This window comes from Acanthaster planci, linkage group LG06, assembly GCF_054643075.1.
Source record: "Acanthaster planci isolate LZ-2023a linkage group LG06, COTS_SCS, whole genome shotgun sequence".
Classification (NCBI taxonomy): domain Eukaryota; kingdom Metazoa; phylum Echinodermata; class Asteroidea; order Valvatida; family Acanthasteridae; genus Acanthaster; species Acanthaster planci.
The window spans coordinates 1183987-1207450 of record NC_141782.1 but is presented as its reverse complement, the minus strand read 5'-3'; the positions used below and the strand labels follow the sequence as shown (position 1 = coordinate 1207450).

The 23464-nt window shown below is 42.6% G+C and overlaps 3 protein-coding genes across 7 annotated transcripts; 1 reads left to right on the top strand and 2 right to left on the bottom strand.

Moving 5' to 3' along the window:
- Positions 1 to 477: 477 nt before the first annotated feature.
- LOC110974791 (tubulin polymerization-promoting protein family member 2-like) lies at positions 478 to 10081 on the bottom strand. Of its 3 annotated transcripts, none has more exons than XM_022226671.2 (5): positions 9953 to 10081; positions 5353 to 5572; positions 4015 to 4168; positions 3326 to 3533; positions 478 to 2813 (listed from the first exon to the last, which is right to left on the bottom strand). In XM_022226671.2, the coding sequence occupies exons 2-4, from the start codon at positions 5520 to 5522 to the stop codon at positions 3339 to 3341; spliced, it is 519 nt and encodes a 172-aa protein (XP_022082363.1). In that variant the 5' UTR covers positions 5523 to 5572; positions 9953 to 10081; the 3' UTR covers positions 478 to 2813; positions 3326 to 3338. The 3 variants fall into 3 exon arrangements, with proteins under 3 accessions (XP_022082363.1, XP_022082364.1, XP_086993713.1); XM_022226672.2 differs by having other exon boundaries at positions 5353 to 5542; positions 9953 to 10064; XM_087137587.1 differs by lacking the exon at positions 9953 to 10081 and adding an exon at positions 8726 to 8746.
- Positions 10046 to 19892, top strand: LOC110974789 (leukocyte receptor cluster member 1 homolog). The gene is made up of 6 exons (XM_022226669.2): positions 10046 to 10174; positions 11210 to 11309; positions 11473 to 11646; positions 11927 to 12108; positions 12559 to 13173; positions 17284 to 19892. Exons 1-5 carry the CDS (start codon positions 10152 to 10154, stop codon positions 13169 to 13171), a joined length of 1092 nt encoding a protein of 363 aa, XP_022082361.2. The 5' UTR covers positions 10046 to 10151; the 3' UTR covers positions 13172 to 13173; positions 17284 to 19892.
- On the bottom strand, positions 13643 to 23371 carry LOC110974787 (F-box/LRR-repeat protein 18-like). 3 transcript variants are annotated; one of them, XM_087137556.1, is made up of 11 exons: positions 23183 to 23371; positions 21517 to 21784; positions 20386 to 21238; positions 20145 to 20289; positions 19297 to 19420; positions 18877 to 18934; positions 18096 to 18250; positions 17252 to 17497; positions 16708 to 16806; positions 15862 to 15990; positions 13643 to 15068 (listed from the first exon to the last, which is right to left on the bottom strand). In XM_087137556.1, exons 2-11 carry the CDS (start codon positions 21684 to 21686, stop codon positions 14867 to 14869), a joined length of 2181 nt encoding a protein of 726 aa, XP_086993682.1. In that variant the 5' UTR covers positions 21687 to 21784; positions 23183 to 23371; the 3' UTR covers positions 13643 to 14866. The 3 variants fall into 3 exon arrangements, with proteins under 3 accessions (XP_086993682.1, XP_022082355.2, XP_022082356.2); XM_022226663.2 differs by having other exon boundaries at positions 21517 to 23371; XM_022226664.2 differs by having other exon boundaries at positions 20542 to 21238; positions 21517 to 23371.
- Between the last annotated feature and the right edge of the window lie 93 nt (positions 23372 to 23464).

Here is a 23464-nt window from a genome sequence, read left to right as displayed (position 1 = left end):
AAAACAGTGAATGTTTTCGTGTGGAATGGAACATTCTATTCAACGACCAACTTTCTATTCTGCGGTCGCCGAATGACATCATTCTTTCCATTGCACGATTGTGAAACATTCGAGTGGTCTTTTTAACACAGTGCCAAGATAAAACAAATTTCCGCTTTAATACATCTCTCAATTACACCTTTAAGGGGAATGTAAGTTTTACTTTCCATGAAATAGAACGCCCATTTTAGCAACGCTTAGGTTTAGGGCCCTTAGTAATTTTATCTACTTTGAACAAAGGTTTTGGATGTTTCTTCTTTTAACAGATTTTATTTTACAATTGTGGAAACTGCATTCGGAGGCTCAATATTCGGAGGAGCAATACGCTAAAGCATGTCACAGCCGAGATGTGCCATCTAAATCTAACCAGCGCAAAATAACCGATATGTTTTTTCTCCTTATGATTCCAGGAAAATGAAATCAAGACAACACCTGATCTGTCAATCAAATGAATACTTATTTATTACTTGATTTCAGCAAGTCGGGTCAATGATCAATTCATCACATTTCTGACATTTTATGTAAAACATCCGTCAGACTTGTGGTTTAGATCTGGCACGGACATGACATGGAACTTATTAATATCAACAAAGTTGGAACTTCAATGAGTCTCATGTTACTGCTGAGTGACCGGTGTTGACAAAAACAAGGGCTTCGAACTGTTGGATGGTGATTTCACCACTTTGTGATCCAAGTTTTGTAATCTGGGATCATAAAAATGTAATTAATTTGTGAAATTTAAGGCCAAGTGTACAAAACAAAACAAAATCGATGTGAAAATCCACAATCCTATCGGGATTTCAAATTTGCATCTATAACAGTTCAAATCTGTGACATCTCATGCTTATCTTGACTTCCAGAAGTCCGGAGGTCAGGACAAAATTATTTTAGAAAAAAAGCTAATAACTGCTAGTTGACCTTGTGAATGCCAAGAGTCTATAACTCTTCAAGTTGATGACACTGGAAAAGTATGTTACTTATGTCCACACTTTCATATAAACCCTGTGGAAATTGCAAGCATTTGGTCACATTAAACAGCATGCATCAAAAGAGAGATCACAGCAAACTAAACTGTACCACATTTGATCAGAAATAATCAGGTTCATCTCACTCACATTTATCCAACATCTTATCAACATCAAATCATTTAAACAGAGAAAAAGTACAGCATTTCAGAGACCACTTCCTCATAATCTACACATCAAATGCTACTTTCATTGTTGTTTCTGTTGTCATAAAGTCTAACACCTCTCACGTCAAACGCCACAAAAGTCTGACTTTTCGGACTGACGAGGTACCTGACTAATGAGGCGTCGGGTCTATAGGTCGAAATAAACTTATAAAAAATTGTTGATAACATCTCCCCAATGCAAAAATACATCTTGAAAATAGTTCGCGGTACCCGCTGCTTCATTTGACTCGGACCGGCCAGCCGACCCCGGCAAGCTCGGTGGTCGAGTGGTTAAGACATCTGCACTAGTAAGCAGGAGGTCGTGGGTTCGAGTCCCACCCGAGTAAGCTTGTGAGGTTTTTTTTCGCAAGTTCTCGGACAAGCACTGAGCATACAGTGCTTATAAATATACGTTGGGTAAGGGCAAACCCGTTATATATAATTAACATCTCCCCAACGCAAAATACATCTTGATAATAGTTCGCGGTACCCGCTGCTTCATTTGACTCGGACCGGCCAGCCGACCCCGGCAAGCTCGGTGGTCGAGTGGTTAAGACATCTGCACTAGTAAGCAGGAGGTCGTGGGTTCGAGTCCCACCCGAGTAAGCTTGTGAGGTTTTTTTCGCAAGTTCTCGGACAAGCACTGAGCATACAGTGCTTATAAATATACGTTGGGTAAGGGCAAACCCGTTATATATAATTAACATCTCCCCAACGCAAAAATACATCTTGATAATAGTTCGCGGTACCCGCTGCTTCATTTGACTCGGACCGGCCAGCCGACCCCGGCAAGCTCGGTGGTCGAGTGGTTAAGACATCTGCACTAGTAAGCAGGATGTTGTGGGTTCGAGTCCCACCCGAGTAAGCTTATGAGGTTTTTTTCGCAAGCTCTCGGACAAGCACTGAGCATACAGTGCTTATTAATATTCGTTGGGTAAGGGAAAAACCTGTTATATATAAAGAATTGTTGGACTTTTGAGGCGTCGGACTTATGGACTTGTTAACGCATTTTTCGGACTTATGAGATGTCGGACCTATGAGGCGTTGGACTCACGAGCTGACTCCCATAGAGTCACCTTGTAGCTAATGGCTAAATTGAGTCACCTTCACCAGCAATGGAGAAAAAGGCTGAGCTAGCAGGGACCATTTCAACTGGCCACCGGGCAACCATGCCAAAACGGTGTATTCCAACGGAAACTTAGCATCCCTTTACCATTCCTATGCCCGGAACACTGTCCAGGCATGCTACTGTGTAGCCCAAATGAGACATTGTTACTACGTAAAAAAAATGTGCCATTTCTTATTCGAACACACAGCTAATAAGAATCTCATACACTGCATAATTACTTTTAATAGCTCTAAAAACGACCTACAAAATTTACATGTATAAGTATATTTGTTGGATACATATGAATCTTTATACATTTCAACCAACAGTTAAGAAAGGCAATTTACGAGACATGGAAATATCTCTTTTGACAGAGAAAATAGCTCATACAAGATCTATCACATTACACTGATTACTTTCCTCTGATGCTATTTGCTGATGATACAAGCTACTTGACGAAGAGAACTTCTTGATTATTGACAACAGAAAACAAACCTGTAATCAAAAAGGTCAAAAAGAAAACTTACAGAGCATCGTATAAAAATTCACAGGAAAGCACTCATAGACCTCCAAACTTCATTTTCTCTTCAGAAATAATGAAGACATCCTTGCAGGACCCTGTGAACAGGTACACTGAAGAAAGACATCAATTTTGGTGTCAAATCTAGGAGCACAAGTTTGAGAGACACCCATTTATCGATCGCTGGTCGATTTCCTTGGTTAGTTGTGCACAAAATACAACATGGGTACCGGGCAAGATCGACCGGCGGTTGACAGATGGTCATTGCTCAAATTTGCCTCACGGTGATACTGGCCCTCCTCAACTTATAATTTCAGTTCAACGATGGGATTTCTGTTTCAAAGTAACCCATAAAATTGCTGTAACTTCACTGAGGGCTATTTATTTGATGATCACACATAAACTTCTTGGAATGTCACATGATCCATTCTTGGCCAATCAAGCTGCACATTCAGTTCATATGGTAGAACAGCTTTGTTCAACTCACCAGCAGTCCCATTTTAGTGTGTCTTGTCGTATGTATCTTTCCCCTGGTAGCCTCCAACGTAGCCAGCTGAAGCTTTTTCGTCAAAATCTTTCCGCCCCTCCAGGCCCTTCCCTTTCCCCGATTCGTCAAACCGCTCCTTGTGCGAGCCAGTGTACTTGGAGGTGTCGGTCAGCCTGTCTACGCCCCCAGTCTTTACTGCTTTTGTGGCCTTAGGGTAAAAAACAAGGAAGAGAAAATTAAAGTTCAACAAGACACGATTTCTGGGATGGACGTTCTGTGATTGGAATAAACTCCAACCCTAACAATGAAGTGTTCTGGTTCTCGAAGCAGAAATCAAAGTAAGGAGACAGCTGTATTCACGAACATGTGAAACACAAGGCAGAGCAAATTTGACTGACGCTTGTTCTCATCCGTGTTAATACCAAGGGTATCCAACAGAGCCCTTCAATTTGCTAAGCAATAGAGGGTTTGCAGGGCTGCCATCTTGCAGGTCAATGCTTTTGTTTCACAGGGTATGCACAAAGGAGGTTTCCCCATGAGACAAAAGACCTGCCCAGCGACATGGCTACCACGAAAAGCCTCTACAGGCTTCTGCTCACGAAAATTCCCCCTTCCTACCCAGATCTGAAAAAGCAGACATTCCTAGCAGAAATGGAAGATTTGAGGAGTGGGAGAATGGATGTACTGACCCCTGACGTGCCTGGCCCTTTACCGGCAACAATCTTGTCGATCAACTTTTGGACGTCGCCCTTGCTGCCGTACTTTTTTTCGGCGCACAGTTCCAGGGCTTTCTTGAACTGGGAGAAGTTGATCTTCCTTTCAGTTTTGGATTTTACCTCGGGCCTGAAAATTCAATTAAAAAGAAAAAAGTTTCTTTGGCATTTCATTTCACTCCCTTCCGATGCTGAAATAACAGATTCTCTCAAAACACGTGTACCTCAAAAGGAAATATGGCTTGAGGAATCCTACCTAGAGGAGACAATCATAGAATTATGATACATTTGAAGGAATAAGAGGATTACTACTACTACTAATAGTAATAATTGAAAATTTATGATGCGCCGTTTCCATAAAAATGATCAATGGTGCAGTACAAGTTAGCATAAAAAATAATTGATTTAAGAAATGAAAGGATAAATGAATGTCATCGTGCTAGTAACCAAACCACAGTATGGGGATACGTCTGCCCCGCTAACAGGGAGAACCTAACCCTGCTGGCATCGGTGATGTCTCGATCTTTCCTGGGGAAAGACGCCTCTAACCCTACCTCCAATAAAAGAAAAGTAATTATACCAGACACGGTGACACTAAAATAATGAATCACAGGTAAACCTACAATGAAATTAAAAATAATAATAATCTTACCAGATAAAACTAATAAACTCAAGAATCTTGCACTGCAATATCATTGTGCAAATGCAATATTAAAAAGGTAAGTTTTTACTTTACATTTAAAAACGGCAAGGCTCTGCTCGCACCGTATATGCCGTGGCAATTAAGGCATTCCATAATTTCGGAGCAGCCATTGCAAATGCCCTGTCACCAAGTGTGGGTAGCATTTTACCGTTAGGGTAACTAAACAAAGGACCGTTGCTTGCTGACCTGAGATGATATCTAGACTCCTTCTTAATGATGACAAGATTCATTAAGTATCTAGGAGCAAGACCGTGGATGGCTTTGTATGTTAACGGGATGATTTTGAAGTTAATCCTGTACAAAACAGGTAGCCAGCGAAGATGATACAGTATTGGTGTTATATGTTGAAACTTGGGTGTATTCGTATACTTTAAGCAAATGTTCCAGGAAATGCACTCAATGTGAAAAAAATGGAAAAGGCTAAAACAAAGAAGATACAATGAAAACAGTTTAAATACATGTACAAACAAATATCACAGAATCTCGTTACCACTTCCTTTGGATTGGAAGGGGCTTACCTCTAACAGTCTTCAATCCATCACCAATTGGAGGATTGAGGAGTGTTAGACTTCAACCATTACACGATCGCTCCCCCCCCTTCCCAGACATACCTGTTGAAGATGATGTCGGTGTCCGTGGATGTAAACTTCTTATCGTAGAGTTTGAGGTCCCTGAACAGCTTGCCGAACTTTGCGTTGTCCATGGCCGCCGTGGTGTCTTTGGAGCCAGCGCCAAATGCGCAAAAGCTCTTGAAGACCTCCTCCAGTTCAGAGTCCGACATGGCTACGTGTCAGGGAGTGTCTGAAGTGATGCGGAAATCAAAGCGAGGATCTGTACCCAGAGATTAAAATAACGGAAGCTACTTTGTGCATGTATCATCTCCATAGACACGCTAATTAACGCAAATTTCCTTATAGGAGACACTCCTCCACCATGCAAGCTTCCATCGAATTATTAGGTTAAAAAATCTATCAGAAACTGGTCAAAGGCTTCTGTCGTGTCTGCTCTTTCAATGTTGCAGTCGTATTTTTTGCTACCTGCCATCGGTTGGGAAAGCAAAAGAATAATTCAAGACTTGTTAAAACTTGCTTTCAGAAGGGATGCATCCCACTGGGGCTAAAATTTGTTTCGCGTCAGTGAGAGGCAGGGAAGTACATGTACCCGTACATGTACTTTTATAAAAAAAAAAGCAAGAGTCCTGCTTCAGGCTGTGAATGGACGGAGTGACCTGATGCTGGGAATAATGCCACAAATGACCCAAAGAACTGATCTCCGATTTTGTAGGAACATTTCAACACATTGAAACAGTACTTGGAATAAAAGGGCAGTCGAACCTCATTAATAATAAGAGCACTGTTAATACAAGAGTCTGCTTGTAACTAGGAACTGTTTAGGTCCCAATCCCTTGTTTATTTTTTTTTTAATTCCTGACAATACAAGGTTCCTGTTAAAACAGCGGAATTCGCTAAGTCCGGAGGACCTCTTATTAATAGGGTTCGACTGTATTTCGCTTTGAGTAATTAGCACATTTCTGTTGTACGAGTAAAACTTCAGTTACTCACAACTAGGTGAATGATCGAGGCAAATGCTGCCATTGATTTTTCTCTCTATAATTTATTAATCACCGAGGGGGGGGGGCACTGTACGTGCCATGTTAACCACAAACCATACAGTGGTCTATTGTTATCAAACAATGGCCATTATTATGTGGACTGAGATTATTTATTCATTGAGAATTGAAGCTGCAGCCACCAGACTGGATACGAGCATTTTTAAATAGCCTGCGGCAAGTAACCCCGAACCAGCAGATTTGTGTCAGGTGTAGGGATCCATCGATTGAAAAAAAAAAAGGTAACACAAAATCGTTGGTATGATCATGTACACGGCTAGGATTATTGTATTATTTGAAAGAACAGGCGTGTTTAAATGAAAGCTGATGATTTTTTTAAGGACCACTTTTATCGTGATGATGAGATGCTGACATCAGCTAAATAGGAAGGCTTTGAAAAGATACGAAGTGAGCAACTTCAGTTTACTAGTAAACTGATGTACACAAACACACCACAGAACATGCGTCTACATGTTTAACCAATAACCATGGAGGACAACTTGCATAAGAGTGCACATGTACAGGTATAAATTTGCCTCCATGATGGGCGATGGGGGGGGGGGAATCCATCCCCAGAATCTTAGCGAGATAGAATCCCAGTTGCTGATTTCATCTACTGATTTCAAACTTGTCTCAGTCTTCGCATCTGAATTCGGTTGAACCTTATTGTTGCTTTATTTGATTTCTTTTGTTTGTGTAGGAAAACAAAGAAGTTCCCCCTGGGTGAGAATACATTGCAAAGAAAGGTAGTGCATACAGAGTAGCATCGCACCTTCCCACGGTGTTTATACGAGGTAAACAACCTGCTTTGGGTTCAGTTAACAGGACTACAAGTTGTATGGATGCCAACTCCATTTAATTTCTCTGGGCACGATACAACAGAAGGGCCATGCCACCCCGGGCCAGGCCTGGCAAAATGGGATATTGTCATGCGGATGTTTGTTTGAATCCAGGATTATCTGCATTGGAATACAATACTAGCCTAGCACGCAATAAATAAATTTAGGCTCCTTTACTGCCAAGGGTGCACATAACAATGTAAGCCTAAAGGTGTACATGTACATAAAGGCCAGACTAGCTGCACTGAACCACGGTAAACATGACCAAGCCAGTGTTTGTGCTTGATTGTTAGTTGCTATGGATACACCAAGCTTCCGTCTGCTCACGTCTGTGTTGATAGGCTGCGGTCCCTAGCAACCAGTCAGGAGCAGAGTGAGCTGTGTATTGAGTTATAATTGGCAAGCTTTTTTTTTTTGTCACTGTAATTCTAGGTCAACAATTCAAAGGTGTGTGCCTCAAATGCAAGTACTAAGTCTGTATGGCTGCATTTGGGATCTTAATCTATACCTTTTTCAGTTAAGATTACTACATTAAGTGCAATCCTCAGTTGCACGGAGTCCAGCTGCCTTCTTTCTGTGACATTAGATCGCCATCCAAAGTACAAAGGGCATTTTGGTTTTATCTCAAAGGAAGCAATTCGTTCACACCATCAAAATGTGCATGAAGTGTACATTTTCCTGACACTGTAAAAAAGTGTCGAATCCTAAACTCAGAGGAGTGGAATGCAATCTGATCATTATCACCCGTCCTCAGTCATGTCAGAGACACAAAATGAGTATATCTGCAATTTATTTCAACCTCTCTGGACCCCCCCATGTAAATGGAGGATTTGTGGTTTGTTACTATAGATGAGACTACATGTATTTCAATGAATTTAAAGTAAAATCAAATATGACAAATTTACTGGATGCAATGCATTTCATTTTCAAGCCTTCCTTTTCAAGCCTTCCTGCTGGATAAGTTCGTCAAATTAAATAGCTGCTAAATCTCATTTTCTTAATTTAACTAGATTTGGAAATCATGATGCTTTTGAATGTAAACAGTCATTGGTTTGATAAATGTAAACAGTATTTTGAAGTTCTCAAGAAAGTGTTGTAATTTGCTGAGGCCTGGAAGTTTTTCCAGCCTCTGAACAAGCACTTTTTATCAAAATAAAATTTTCTTGGGCCAATTTATTGGCAATGTTCCTACTGCTACTGTGCCTACGACAATGTTTACACCACTGAAGCATTCTCCAAAGCACATCTAGACACTTCCATATCATTTTTATATAACAGAGCTCCCCAACGACAATCGGTGCGATCACACCCCTCAACCACAGTAAGGTCACACTGTCAACTCTAATTAATCAACGGATTTGAGACGATGCATTCTGTCTCTCAAGAAACTTTCCTGAATGCTCTATCTTGTAAAGAGCCCACCACAACAGATTTCTCCTGCATAAAGTTCAATAAATTCTGTGTCATACCAAACCAAATCAAATGAAAATTAAAAAAACAAACAAGGAATACACCTTACATCAAATGTAAACCAACCTGATGGATACTTGACACAATTCTCTGTGAAATTGCGACCTGTGGGGGTACACTTGATTCTCACTTGTAGTAGAAATAAACATTGCCATGGTGCCAAACAACAAGTCCTCTCAACTGTACCACTGTGAAGCATATCTCCCCAACCCACTACATTAAGGCTTTGGATGGCATTCATAATAACGATGATGGGGGAAGGGGTCAAATAATGTGCAGTGAAGCATACAGTTGAACGATGCGATTATACCATAGAACAAAAAGCCAGGGTGTGGAAGAAACAGCCTTGAACCGTCCCAGTACAGGCATAACTGGCAAATTTTAGACTTCAATTTCAATATCAGGCCATAAAACGTTTAGAACAAAAAATCATCTTGTTACAAATATTGGCAATCCTTACTTTTTTAGGACACTTTCCCCCCATTATTAAAATCAGAAACAAAGACTGCTCAGGCTGCAATTAAGCTGTACTTTAGTACAAGCTGTAACAAGTTTTAAAAGTTGAGTGTAACAAGCATGTAAAGCTTCCCCCAAAAGTAAGGATCGCCAAGAGAAAGTCATTTTGTAAAATTCATACGAGTTCTGTGATCAAACTCCTAGGTTATTAGAACTACTTATGTTTTTCTTTATGGGTAAAAATAAGGCATAAGCCTCTCTGGAGGCAATGCGTTTGGGCAGAGAGTTGGAGGGTAAGGATTCTGTACACAAGGACATGCTCAAATAACTTTTTATGTTAAAATAACAAAGAACAGCCTCCATGGCACCAGCAGTGCATAATCCCTATACACCCATAATGTTATTGATGTTTGAAGACGAATTTTTGGCATTTACAACAAAACTATTCTATATGTTGATGACCTGTCGGCTAAAAAATCGATTCCATAACTTAATGATTTGCACAACCCCTACATGCCTCTCATTACTCATAATGATAATGTTAATTGAGGCAGAATCAGTACAGATATAGCCGCAGTGGGGTCGGGGGACGTCAGCCCCGCTCCCTCCGCCCACTAACAAGGAGTGGGGCTGACGTCGAGCCCCACAGTTCAGGGGGTTAGTCCTAGCATGGAGGTAGAATGGTTCAACCTCCATGGTCCTAGTCAGTACGCGCATGCAACTAGTAACGTTACACTGAAACGCGCTTTTTGCGGGTGGTCAAAGAAAAAAGATGCTGAAAGTAGATATGAAGAAATAAACATTCCTAAAATGTGAAAAGATCGCTATAAAACTCACCCGCTATATGATCCTGTGTTTGGTGTGAGCCAGGTAAGCTTCCCTTCGGGTACTGATGAGCGAGAGCTCCGACAGCAAGTGCCAAAGGCGTGTCAGGTGTAGGCCTTTATTTACGTTTTTTTTTGTCGAGAGAGGGCGCACCCACTGAAAAGAAATCTGAGCTGAATGCAAGAAGCTGACCGCGAGACGGTAGATCAAGATGAATATTCTTCCAAAGAAAAGGTTTGTTTTTATGTAATTTGACGGATTTTAACATTTTTATTAAGTTGGACTTCCCCGGATTACCCCCATTATCAGACATGGATCATGTATCGTTTTTTTTTTGCTGTAGGCCTAACGTTCGAATCTAATGTCCGCCGAGTAAAAGTACTTTAGGTAGGTGCTGCCCATTTTTCGGACAATACAAAAATGTTGCAACTAAAACTTGGCTACTGTACTGAACTAGGCTTATTCTTCACTTTAATTGGAAGAATTGCAGAATACCCCGCCACTCCAAAAAACGACCCCTGGAATCTGTAATTATATGCTTTATACTATAGTTGTAGCCTACTGGTGCGATAGATCATGAGTTAGGCCTGTCCCAAGTACTAAGTAGCGCTATAGCCTAGGTCATGTAAGTCTGGTTTTCAGGTTACTGCTTTGTAATATGGGAGGGCCTGTAAATCAATAGTGTTATTGCCTTTTAGTCATGCAACTTTGTGTAGTTTTGTGTGGATGATTCTTACCCCCAGAACTGTGGGGTCTGATGTCTGTCCCCTCAGTTCCCAAGAACCCAAAGAAAACAAGCCTTTTCGCCATAGGCTCTGCATGACGTTTAACAAGGGTTTTGTGGTTGTTGTGTACCCATGGAAATGTTGCTCCACCCCCCCCGAGTTAGCTTACATACCTTATTTTGTACCAAGAAAAAATGGGCCATGCTGATTTTGAAAAAAAGGTGCAAATATTTCCCGATGGACGTCCGAGAGTCATGCGGTTCACACGTGTACATGTGACCAAATGGTTGACTACGACTGCGATTGATACACAAGATACAGAAATTGGCTGCTGCCACTTTCCGTGTATGGCTGTGGTGCGCTGGGGGTCACACTGACCAATCATAGGGCTCCGCATTATTTATGCCCAAATGGTAAGAATGACAAGCAAAAGCCGTTAAACAAAATTCAAATGTGTGGGGGACACTGGAGCGCGTGGCCCAAAAAGAATGTCTGGATACTCACCGAACTACTTTTCTTGCTACTCCTTACCTTTTTTTTACAGTTGGCATGTAAGAAGCCTGAGAAATATTGAACGAGTAAAGCGGGATGAGGCACGGGCAGCAGAAGAGAATAAACAACGTCAGGAACGGGCCGCCCTGGCAGTAAGTCAGTCCTCCACTCAGAGCCCCTGAAGATTTCTTAGGGGCCGACTTGCACGGTGGCAGTAACGTCTTGATATATGTACATGTACATATTACAAATGGATCGTGTACACTGGCCAGAAAAGTTTGGGTTTGCAGCATGTGTTTATCTCTTTCCCTTCAGGAGCAGGAGGCCAGGACAGCATTACTGCGGCGAAAAGCTCGTCAGTTGACCTCCTCAGATGACTCACCACCCTCTGGATCTGTCCAAGATGATCGTCTTGCTTTACGGGCCTCACTAGACCAGGGCATCCAGTCACTGCATGTCGATCTTTTCAGTGATCTTGGTTCTGAGAAGGTGAGTTGAGTAGGTCTGCACGAACCTAACATCCAATCCATTTATTTTTTGGGGGGGGACTAACTGAGATCTTCCTGTTTCTAATGTTTCTATTTTGATTGAACATTAATCTTAGAAAGACCTTTCAGAAAACTCACTTAACTGAATGTTACAAATAGTTTTTTAATGGATTTGTACAAAATTTTAGGAACTAAGGGGTTTGAATCCCTCAGCCTATGTGTATTTAGCCCATGTGTTAACTCTCTACAGAATTTGAAAAATGGACTTTTTACCCTTGCAGCCCAAAGGAGAAAAGAACAAAGAACACGAGAAAGAGGAGAAAGCTGCCAAAGAGCAGTACGAGAAGAAAATTGGTCTGCTGGCCTACCTGGGTCAAAGTTCCGCTGAGGCACAGACAGCCAAGCCCTGGTACTTCAAGCCTCCTGACCGAGTTGCTAAAACCGCGGCATCTGAAGAACAGAGGTAAAGGCTTAATGTCCTCTTGGCTGTAATATGCCTTCAAGTACTGCTGTTGACCTTCATTGTGCCGAAGACAAAGACATAAGTCTCTTATATCTCATGGGGTGTGGTACCAGACCGGGCCAGGGCTGCCCACATGATATGAGGCACTGCGCACAAAGTAAGGCGCTATACTTCACAAATTACCGTGAGGTACTGCAAGCTGGAAGCCCGTTTCGGACACAGCCTGAATATCAATACATTGTCTACCCTGGAGAAGGAAAAAAATTAATAAAAAAAAGTCGCATTGCCGCATCAATTTCAGAAACTCTGTCTGACCAGAGACAAACTGGTATTTTGCCTTATTTTCCTGGGCACTGATATACCCTGCCTACATGTATGTAATGGCACAGAACTCCCTCATTGTCACTTTCCAAGTTACATGGTCCTTCTTTGGTCTACTTGCATCTCTAGCTGCATGGATGTGAAGAGGAAGGCGAGCCTAGATCCCATGGTGGAAATGGAGAAATACCTCAAGGTGAAGAGGCCAAAAGGAGAGACTACCGTACCACCGATAAAGTCCACTCTGAAAGATGTACATGTCGTCACCAGCAGAATCCAAGCAGGTTTCCAAGTTGGCGTGGATTCAGATGTCAAATCGCCGTCAAAAGAGCTGAACATTAGCAAAGCCAGTTCGGACGATAGAAGGTCAAAACACCGCAGCCACAAGAGTAAACACAAACATAAACACAGACGAGACAAGGACAAATCTGGAAAATCCAAAGAAAGACGAGACAAACATCAAAGCAGAGGGGACTCCAAAACGAAAGACGTACGCAAAGATCCGAGCCGCGGGGGAAGGGAGGCGACGCAGGGGCCCAGCGTACAGCAGCTACGGGAGGAGCGACTGAGACGCGAGGCAGCCGAGAGAGCCCGGACGAACAGGCTACTGTCTGGGGAGAAACCTGAGGGTGGAGCCCAGAGGGATTTGGTGGAAGAGGTGGACAGACCGGGACGGTACAATTCACAGTTTCACCCTGAGCTGGCCCGTAGCCGACACAGGCAGGCCCACTACGGTGGCACGTGACGGTAAGCCGTTTTTCAGGACCAAATGAATTCTGGTACCAATCTGTCGTACTGTTTAGCAATAAAGCTTAGTAAATTGACTTATTTCAATAGCAAAACTTTTTGAGAACAATGGCAAGCAATAAGCATGTATATTGAAGTCGATCGTTGTGTGATTGGTCGATCTTATTGCATGATTTGACAATAATTCCTCCATCAACCAATTACTATATCTTTATGATTCGTGTTTGTGGAGGATTATATCATGATGGGGAAGCCAAGTTGGAGATCTCAAACAGAACTGACCAATCTTACATAGCGATAGGGCAATTGTGCAAATCGGTCGATCACGCTCGACATATAAACACTCACTGCTGGCTTGTAAACAGTTTTCCTAAGGAAAACACAAATGATATTAGCACTAACTGTACATATGTGTTTCAAGATGTCAGTAAGGACTCTCTGAACAAAGCGCCGGATCCACTGTGTCATCTCAAGTTTCTGGTCCATTTATTTCGCAATCCCCTTTGCAACACGTTTTCAGTATAAATGCCCATTTCTAATTGGGCTCTAGCTTTAAAACAGGAACTAAGTGAACCATCGAGGATCGAATCGCACCATTTTTCATGATGCACATGTAGATGTGTACCCATGCCACAGACAGATCTGTCAATGTTATAAAACGTCGTGGCAGCGCATTGTCATAGTAACTCGCATTTGTTTGGTACACGAGATACGACCCTGTTGCACTGACTCGACAAAAAGATGATTAAAACTTTGGTTTTATTTCAGAAAACTGATTCATTGCATATCATAAAAAAATATCGCAGAATGTATAAAGTGCTAAATAACAATACTCTTGATGTACGAAAAGACATCTGGAAAAGTAGAAAACAGAGTCCAATATACGATTGACAAGAACAAGAAATGCGGACAGAATGAGATGAAACAAATCACGAAGGAAAAGGTTTAGAGCCTGAGTAACCGATGCAAGTCATTAAAATAAAAACTACTTGCTAAATGAAAACTGACTGCTAGAGAGAATGGCATACTGTTTTGATTTGGCCCATTTTTCAGCTGCTTAGCACAAAAATCCGCGGAGTACAGTAGTATTTGCTGCTTACCAGCGCCTCTATGAAATTGAGACCTGCTGGAGTTGGAGTTCGGCAACTTTGGCACAGACTTTCTTCACGAGTTGCCCATATTGAATTGAAAGCGCCGTTAGCATTTGATTTGGGGAACCTGAGAGTAAAACTAAACACGATAATGTAAAATATCAATAAAACTAATTGCTGATTGACGTTGACCAAAACATAAGGTGGATTGTAAGGCTTGGAACCCCAAATAGTCCAGCACCACCGCCATTTAACAGACTACTCTGAATAAGACTGATTCAAACATACATGTATTTGAATAGGTAAGGGTTAAGCCATGAGGCAGACAGCGAGAGTAGCGCATTGTAAGACTATCTGCCGCAAGCAGAAGCCCCCCTCATTGGTTGGAAAGAGCCATGTTGGTCTGGAGTGCTCATTTTGTTGGTAGCGATGAGACATACAGGCATTTCCTACTCCACGACCCATCCAAGTACAGTTCCTACCGAAGGAGCCTGCGTTGCTAGGGAAATTGCGCCCTCTCCTGGTCTATCTTGGAGCTCATTCTAGTGATTGTGTGTTGGCTCTTGTAGTCAAGTAGACACAGGAGCATTTTTTTGTCTTCGTCAGTCTCCCATGAGCTCCCTTCGTCGGATCTCCTGTATCTCCCTCCATGAGGGCGCCTTGGCAGCCACGTTGCTCTGAAACAGCGTCAGCTCCTCCAGGTGGACGAACGGGACCTTATCGCAGATGTCTCGCCATCGAGTCGCCTGGCACTTCTTGTAGGAGGCGATGATGACGTGAAGGGCGGGCCTGCCCGGCTTGTACCTTGATTGGAGTGCAGTGGTGGCATTGTGTCAGATAAACAAATGTTGATCTTTGAAAATGAAAACGTTGACCTTTATAGAATTCTTGGATTGGGGCAAAGTGCAGGTTGTATGTATCTTGTCTTTGCTTTGGGGTTATTGATCTTGCGTATGTATTTTTCTTAAACGAGGAGGAAGACTTGAAACTTTTGAATTTGTTTGTAATGCTTGCATGTAGTTTGGAATTCTTGTACATGTACACGGAAAGGGTGGGACATTTACAGGTTAAAACCTTTAAACCAAAAAACTTCTAAATCCGTGTACCTATTGTCCCAAACGTTTTAGAGGTTTGACATTTTCGTTGATGCAATCTCAAATACATTTTTATTTTAAACAATGCCTGTAAAATGTTATCCGATTTTCGGAAACTTTACTACTGCGTCATATCAAAGGAATACCAACTATTAACATCGTAGGCAATTTGTTGCTTGTTATAAATGCCCCAACATCAATCTACATTTCTTCATTGGTTGGACCACGTACATTATTGAACTATATAATTATGCAAATTGAAAACACCGAGGTCAAACGGTTAAGCGGTGTGGGAAAGTTTTTAAAACGTTTTTCAAGTAAACCATAAATTTCCACCCTTAGTGGGTGGTCTGATCTGGTGTAGTTTGGTTTAAACTAGATCGATTTACCCCAGGAATTTCATTTGAGATTGGCCTGATTTTTTTTTTTATACTTTGGCTGTGGACTTCCAGTGTAACACTCTCTGCTTTTCTAAAGTATACAATGTTGACGACGATACTTACTTGTCCAGTAAGGTTTGCTGCCACTTGGCACAGGTTTCAAAGTAAGAGTTGCAAATCACTTGCAGAACCATCAGATCCTGGCACTTGTCCATTACATCGTCCAGGTCTTTGACGTGTAGAGATTTAAGTCTATCCAGATCACAAAAATGAAAAACGAAAAAAAAGGGACAAATCCTTGAGACTAGATCTCAGTGTTTGAGCCTTGAAGATGCTACTCTTGAGGTTCGGAAGTTTTTAGGAATAATGACAAGTGAAGGAGGGCATCAGTATTTGATTTGCTAAACATTCCATCGGACAAAATGTTTCACTAGAAGCAAATACTCAGAAACTCAGAGTACCTACTCGGAAAGGCTTTGGGACAACAGACAACAGTGACTTTGTGTTGAGATACTTAATGTGAATAGTATTGCAGTTTGGAACATGACAGAAATACGCAAGGAAGGTTTTAGGGACTTACTCCCTTGGAATGTATACCACCTGGGCGCCAATTTCAAAGCTCCACTTATAAAAAAGTACTTACCGCTTAAGCGTGAAAAAACTTGCTTAAAAAAACAAAGGCTACCAGCTCAAACTCTATCTGATTGTCATGCCAATCAAAAGACAGCTAAATACGATCCCCAAACAATATACATCACATGGAGTTTTGGCTGGTTACCTAATTTATCAGGCAAGGTTTTCTCGCGCTTAAGCAAATTTTGTGCTGAAGCAGCTCTATGAAATTGGCCCCATGGCTGCATGAGAGAAAAACAGAAGAGGAATGGGCTAGGTGGAGCGAGCCTGATACTTGAATCTGACGGCCCATGGAGACAGTGCTGCAAGAGGTGGACATGCATACAGGCTTCTTACCCTCCGCACTGTGTGATGACGCACAGCCTGCTCAGTCGTTTACAGCTTTGTAAACTCTGCAGCAGTGACGCCATGCCAGCGAGCTTGGGCTGCTCTAATCTGGAATGACAGTTGAGAAACAAATTCGGTTCGAATCTGGTTATCGGTGGCACAAAGTCATCAGTGCAGAGTTTTCGTCCATCATACGTGTAGGTTTCCTTGGATGCAAAGTGCAGTGGTCTCTGATTTATTTGCATAGGCCTACTTTATGTAATGAAACTATGGATTTTTTTTAAAGTGCTGGTGACGATTTACATTACTTCTCAGGTTATAAAAATCTGTTGAGAGATAATTGGGAGATTTTTAGTCATGGAGGTTGAGAGAAAACTGATTGAAAGCTCCTCTCTTGGGGGAGGGGAACTGACTTAAATAGGTGCTGGACAGTCTCATCAGAACATCTGCCTAGATTTGGTTCTAACCTGATTCAGTCAGTCCCAAAATTTGACCGTGTTTTGTGAGAGTGACCCACTGCTTCTTTTGAGTTAAATTGTCGAGTTGAACTGACCTGAAATCCTGCATTCTTTTGGCGTATTTCAGCGCCTGGCACAGACCCTCCATGAACAAGCACTGGTCGTATGGGTGGGGCCCAAGATGAGCCAACGACAGCCGGCGGAGCTCCGGACAACCCTGGGTAACGGCAACCAGGCTCCGCCCGTGGAATACGCTGGGTAGCCCCGCCAGAACTAGCGAGGTCAGATGCCTCCATCTTGAGATGCAAAGGAGTGTACTCTCGGGATCCATGATGTCTCCACTTGGTTTGAAAGGCAAGAATATTGTAAGATCGTTTGGTTCCTGTGATTCCTCAATTCACTGAGCACTACATGGTCACAAAGGAATGCCATGATCATTACTTCGAAAATTTTGGTTTAAGAATTGGAACACTCGCAATAAACCCTACAGCTGTAACAAATACCCAAGGACATGATATCCTTCGGAAAATAAAAGGTACTGAACTTTTATTTCAGTTTTTATCTAAAAGAGATACACAAATTCCAAATTAACTATTGATGAAAGCATCCATTACTCAGTTGCTAATAACATGCTATATAAAAGATGTCTCCTGTCTGAAAAATGCCTCCAAAATAGCAGCATAATATGGCAGCAAAGCGAGAGAAGGTAGTAGTAAAATTCTCTTTGATTTTGCTTGAGGTTTTTAATGGTACATGTACATGGACTTACAATTTTGTCCGTACTCTGCAATATTGGACATTTTTTTTGAAAAAAAAATAACACTACTGCATTAATACCCCATCATCTCAGAAGGTGATCGCCAAAATGTATGCATGGGTAAAGTCTCTTGTTTTGAAAGTCAAGATGAGAAGTCCTCATTTTTTTTGTGATGCACTGACCATCGTATGACGTCTTCATCCTTGGAGGCTGATCTGGGGCTCAGGAAAGATACAAATCCCGTCTTGATCAGCTCAAATGATTGCATCTTGAGGCAACCCCTGACGAGCTCAGAGAGGTCACTGGTGCAGTACGCACAGCCTTCTTGCTTTGCCAACTGAGAATTGCAAAAATTTTAGCTCCAAGTTCAAACTATTTGTAGGGGAAATGTGGTCAAGTGGTTTAGGATCTGTTGCCTCCAATCATAGGGTTGGAGGTTCGAATCCAGCTGCTAGCAGTATGCTGTGGCCCTTGGCAAGCCACTTCACCCCTGCCTACCTCCCTCCACCCAGGAGTATAAATGGGTACCAGCATTAGCTGGGGAAGCAACCTGCGAGGGACTGGCATCCCATCCAGGGGGAACAGAAATATTCTCAGTCGTTTTATGGCAAAGAAGCTGGAGATAAACACCGGCCTGATGAGCCAAACTGGCTTGGACCAGACTTGCTCAAACTATAAAATTATAAGAACTGGTTCTGTAGAATGGCGTGGTACGAATGGTGCCGCCAAAAACTAGCCCTCTCTTGTTATCCTGGAAAAGGTCCAGGGATACCCAATATTCAGTTTTTGTTTCTTATTGTCAGAACTTTGACAGTGTGATGGTAAGATGAGTGTGGTTGATCACAAAACTGTAATATCTTAGTCAGAAAAATGTAGTTGAAAGCACGTGTACATGTCAGTTGATCCATCAAACTGATTCATTCACTTTAACTTGTTGCCAGTAATGGTTTAAAGTTTACCTACATCTTTTGTGATACTGGTTCCTGGGCTTCTCCATTCATTCTTCAAACAGTGGTCGCACCTGGTTTAAAGAAACCAGACTATACAGTGATCAAAAGTGTTACACCCTCTTTTAAACCTCTTTTTGTCTGCATTTATGAATAAACACGAGATGAGAAGTGAGTTGTTACTTTCAAAATATGCTTCTGAGAGACATTTCTCAAATTCTGGCTTTGTTTCTAGTGATGGCTCCTGCTTTAATGGTGTGTCTGAAATGGGCTTTGAAGAGCCACAGTTGTGATACATCTCTTGGCAGCATAAGCCCAAATATTTGCGACAGGGGAAAAACCTACGGCTGAATGACCAATCTTTAATTTTTCCAATTTTTGTTAACTTGTTAAGTTTATTGATTGCCTGTTCAGTTCAAGTAGGAAATTAACTTACTTGATATCAACAGAACCGCAGCTTCTGCTCCTACTTCGGATTTGACTGAAGGTCAAACCATCAACAGGTACTGAGCCTCTCCTCTCCGGCAGTCCACAGACTGGCAGTGAGATGGAAACCAGACCTGTGTGGGTGTGGGGGGGATCAAGTCTTGTCACCAGTGTTTGGGAAGGGGATGGTATCGTTTTCTTGTACAGAACACCAGTACCCTGCTCTGTGCTGCAGTTTGGACCTTTTAAGGTCACTGACCAAAAGATGGACTTATGATGGGGTGCGTTCGTGCGGTTACTCCTGTTAACACAGTGAGGATGCTTGTGCGTCACTCCCGGGTCAGGAGTATACTCCTGCATGACGGGGAGTATACTCTCGCCGATCCAGGGGGCGTACTCCTGCCGTTCGTGCGCTTCGGGAGAGTAGTTGTGTTAACACGAGTAGCTTGCTCGAACGCACCCTAGATTTTATATAACGTAGATAAGGTTGATGTGCTAATATTTGCTGCCTGCTGGATATGGTCTCAGATGCAGCAGTCTTGGAGTCTGCTGGAAAAATGCTCAGATGGAAACAATTGCTAATAAATATTAAGTTGTCAAACAAAATGCCTTTGAAGTAAGTTCATTGGTTCAAATCTTTTTCCCGATACAATAAAAAGTATTCAAAGCATTGTTTAGCCGATAATTGCGCCCCGGTCGTTTAACAAACGTCTTGGCACTGGAAATGGAAAGCTTCATTGATCGAACCCTGAAAGATGCCACAATACAGAAAAGGCCGATGTTGCCTCCAGTAGAAAAGTGCGACAACCCACATGCGCGAGCATCCTGAATTGTTCTGGCATTGGAAATCGATCTTACCGGGAAATTTTGCCAACACTTCACACAGCTCGTTGTCTGGGAGATGAAGATGAAGGCCACTTATATTGAGATGTTTCAGGGGCGTCTTGGCCTCGGCAAAGATACGGAAGGCCGACAGGTCCGTCCACTCTTCCCTCTTGTAAACCTGGAAAAAGTTAGACCTAAAACTTATCGGCGATACCGGACAGTGATTCTTTTTAAAACATCGGTAAGAACATTATATTTCAGCAGGCATGCCTACCCTTTTCAAGGCATCCCTGCAGAAGCTGATGTTTAGACTTTCTAAGAAGGGGCAGTTTGCGGCCACCGCACGCAATCCTGTGAAATTCACATTCCCAGCAATATTCAAATATCTGAGACTGTGATACAATGGGAGTTTGAGGTCGGGCGCACGAACCATTTGCAGTGAGAACATCTTTGGTGAAGAAGCAGTTGCCGTGGTATCCAGATTATTATCCTCGTGGGAATTTACTTGGCTGAAACGGCCGTCGGCGAACAGCACAGAACACTGATTGGCTGTCAACTTCAGCGAGTCAAAATCTAAGCTCCTCCGGTGCGAGTCGCGCGCTCGCTGTCCAATCATCACGTGTTTGAGATTGTCAAATGGTAGGACGTCATCGAGACGTACACTACACGAACATTCCATGTCGACATTCTCCGTGTCTCTGGAGTCCACGCTGAAAGCCTCCAACTTTCTGTAATGGCTCCCGTACTCCAGGAGGGACCGCTCGCCGTTCTTGCCCACGCATTTCCCGGGGACGCACACCACGTTCAGCTCCCTCAACCTACGGAGGTTCCGCACGGCTGGCCGGCTGATGTCGCACAGCTTGACTCCGCTGCTCAGGTCACAGGACAAGCTCCGCAAGGATGTAGTGTGCGAGAGGATTTTGTGGAGGGTCTTGAAGGGGAGGTCCGTGTGGCGGACGTCTAAGTGCCTTAGGTTTGGTAGTCGGAAATCTAAGGATCCGAAGTCTTCGGAAGACAGCCAGTAGCAGTTGGAGATGTCTAAATATCGAATGTCATCCCTTCGTCTCGAGAGCAAGAGTTTAAGTGTGTCTCTAGTAAGGTGGTAGCACTTACTCAGAGTCAAAGTCCTGGAAACATAAATGAAAATCGTGAAAAAGGACCAAAAATTCGATTAGAACTACACAAAGTTTTATAGTCATGATCTAAATCTGATAGGCCCATATATAAAAGCAAATTTTCAAATGTGAACATGTAAAGGAGTGATTGCATATGAGCAAGTAAAGAATTTACGAAGGGACTCGTTCGTGCGTTTAAGGGCAAACTTTGGGCTGCATACGAAGGAATATAGACTTTCTTCATAGTCAGCGAACACAACTGGATGGAAGAACGATCTAATGCCTTTTACCTAAAAACCGAAGGGTCTGCAGCGATCCGGCCCAGCCTACAATCTGGCCCCAAATTAGCCAAGGTTAAGATGTCCTCAACCGGCAGCAAGTCCAGTATCTTGAAGATGATTTCGGCCGGTAGACTGTTCAGTGTCCAACCAACAATGTCCGTGTCCTGTTCTGCCGCCATAACTGCATAGTCATCAAATGCATGCGGCTATTATTGTATCGGATTTTTTTGTTACATCACGCGTCTAGAACTTGAGCGAGAGAACGTCACCTGAAGTCCTGCGAGTATAACGAGAAAAACCGATTAAAGGTGCAGTCTTGCCGGTCCTTTATAATGTGCATAGAAGACCAACATTAACGGTCAGTGGGCGGAATTGGAATTATTTTTGCTCATGATTGACGTCTTGGAAGGGAATTAAATCCCGTGTATGCATTAATTAGGCCGGCGCATCCGAAACGGCAAAGCAAACACGAACGCGATTTTGTAACATCCGATCAAATAATTCGCGAATTAATCGAATACATTTTCGTGCCGTCATAATGGCTTTCGTTTCGCTCCTGTAAAGTTTGCTGTTGTCAAAACCGATCGGCCAACAAGTTGGTCAGATAATATGCCAACACAAGATAGTGACGGACACATCACATATTGTGCAAATCTACCGGTTTTATGAGGTGGCTACAGCAAACTAGACAAGTGTTGGTAATAAACAACCATGACCAGGCCATCGTCGAATGTTAATGTTATGACTGCACAAAATACTACGTTGTACAAGTCTTAAAAAGTCGTTGTGTTGCAAAGTGTAAAAGTCTTTCCCTTTAACGTGCCACATGCGCGCGTAAAATATAATTGTATGCGGAATATGTCCCAAAGTCCAACTTTGTAGGTCAAATTTCACGTTATCGTGCGGCTTCTTTTTTCTTTATCTTACATGCAGTGATGGACGTGTTATGAGAATTCAGATGGGAGTGTTTAAGTGTTTGTTGAAATTGAATATCATATGAAACAACAGTCCCCATTCTGCCCATTAGAAGATTGATTGGGCTGATTATATCGCTCATTATGCGATGTACCTTCGCAGTTTATCTGTGATGACGGTTAACATTTCCAGCATAAATGTATCCGTGAAAACGGATACAGCAAGTGCAGATACAACAGCGCATGAGTGGTAGGTCATCTTTGATGGGGGGGGTTACGTCTGAACGACTTACACGCCTTTAGGTCGGTACACCAGGCAAGATATGGGACGGAGGGGTACCACCCTTAGCTGTCCAATCCCTATACACACTCTAGACTATTGTTACCTAACACCCCCCCCAGAAGTCTGTAAAAGAATTCCTGAGATTCCGATCAAACAATGACCAACACAAAGGCGCGGGGTCTCTCCGTCCCATATCTTGCTTTAAATGTAGGTCGGAGCTCGGAGGAATAATTTACATAATATAGGCCTATATTAACACGTGTTCTCCATGAGAGTGCCTTTGATGGCTGGCATCGCACCATGTTGCCTTCCCACGCACGCGTACAACGCAACCGCTGTACTGATCTGATGAGGTTTTAACCGGTTTATTGGGACTTGTCATGAGGCAGGTCGCTAATGGGTACTGTAATCTTTAGCGGGACGTGCTTTAATTTTGCCTGCCTTCACGATGTTCCTTACGCCTCTCAGTGTTTCCTACCTTCTCGATTTTACTTGCTCACGCCTATCGGTTGGCGAAGGAACACGAGGCCTGGACCATCTGCCCCAGACTCTGTCTCGGTCAGTGGCAGCGTGTTCTGTCCCTCTTAAGACCAAAACAGCTTCTAGGTGGATCTTCATGGTTTCTCAGTATAGGCCATAGCTTTTATTACCCTCTATTGCCTTTTGATAATAGACTTCGAAAACTGCAATGGCACCTGGATTTTTCCCCTGAGTTTTTTATCTTCTTTTATTTGCTGTATGTATTAAGTCCAGCACAGCA

What these genes read in the sequence shown, in the direction of transcription:
- LOC110974791 (XM_022226671.2), bottom strand. Translation starts at nt 5,522, where the DNA reads ATGTCGGACTCTGAACTGGAGGAGGTCTTCAAGAGCTTTTGCGCATTT. An exon ending in ACCGACATCATCTTCAACAG is followed by an intron (nt 4,169 to 5,352) that starts GTATGTCTGGGA and finishes TTGAATTTTCAG; the next exon opens with GCCCGAGGTAAAATCCAAAA. An exon ending in AAGGGCCAGGCACGTCAGGG is followed by an intron (nt 3,534 to 4,014) that starts GTCAGTACATCC and finishes TTTTACCCTAAG; the next exon opens with GCCACAAAAGCAGTAAAGAC.
- LOC110974789 (XM_022226669.2), top strand. Translation starts at nt 10,152, where the DNA reads ATGAATATTCTTCCAAAGAAAAG. An exon ending in AATATTCTTCCAAAGAAAAG is followed by an intron (nt 10,175 to 11,209) that starts GTTTGTTTTTAT and finishes TTTTTTTTACAG; the next exon opens with TTGGCATGTAAGAAGCCTGA. An exon ending in GTGATCTTGGTTCTGAGAAG is followed by an intron (nt 11,647 to 11,926) that starts GTGAGTTGAGTA and finishes TTACCCTTGCAG; the next exon opens with CCCAAAGGAGAAAAGAACAA.
- LOC110974787 (XM_022226663.2), bottom strand. Translation starts at nt 21,686, where the DNA reads ATGGCGGCAGAACAGGACACGGACATTGTTGGTTGGACACTGAACAGT. An exon ending in GCAGACCCTTCGGTTTTTAG is followed by an intron (nt 21,239 to 21,516) that starts GTAAAAGGCATT and finishes TTATGTTTCCAG; the next exon opens with GACTTTGACTCTGAGTAAGT. An exon ending in AGTGTTGGCAAAATTTCCCG is followed by an intron (nt 19,421 to 20,144) that starts GTAAGATCGATT and finishes ACACCCACACAG; the next exon opens with GTCTGGTTTCCATCTCACTG.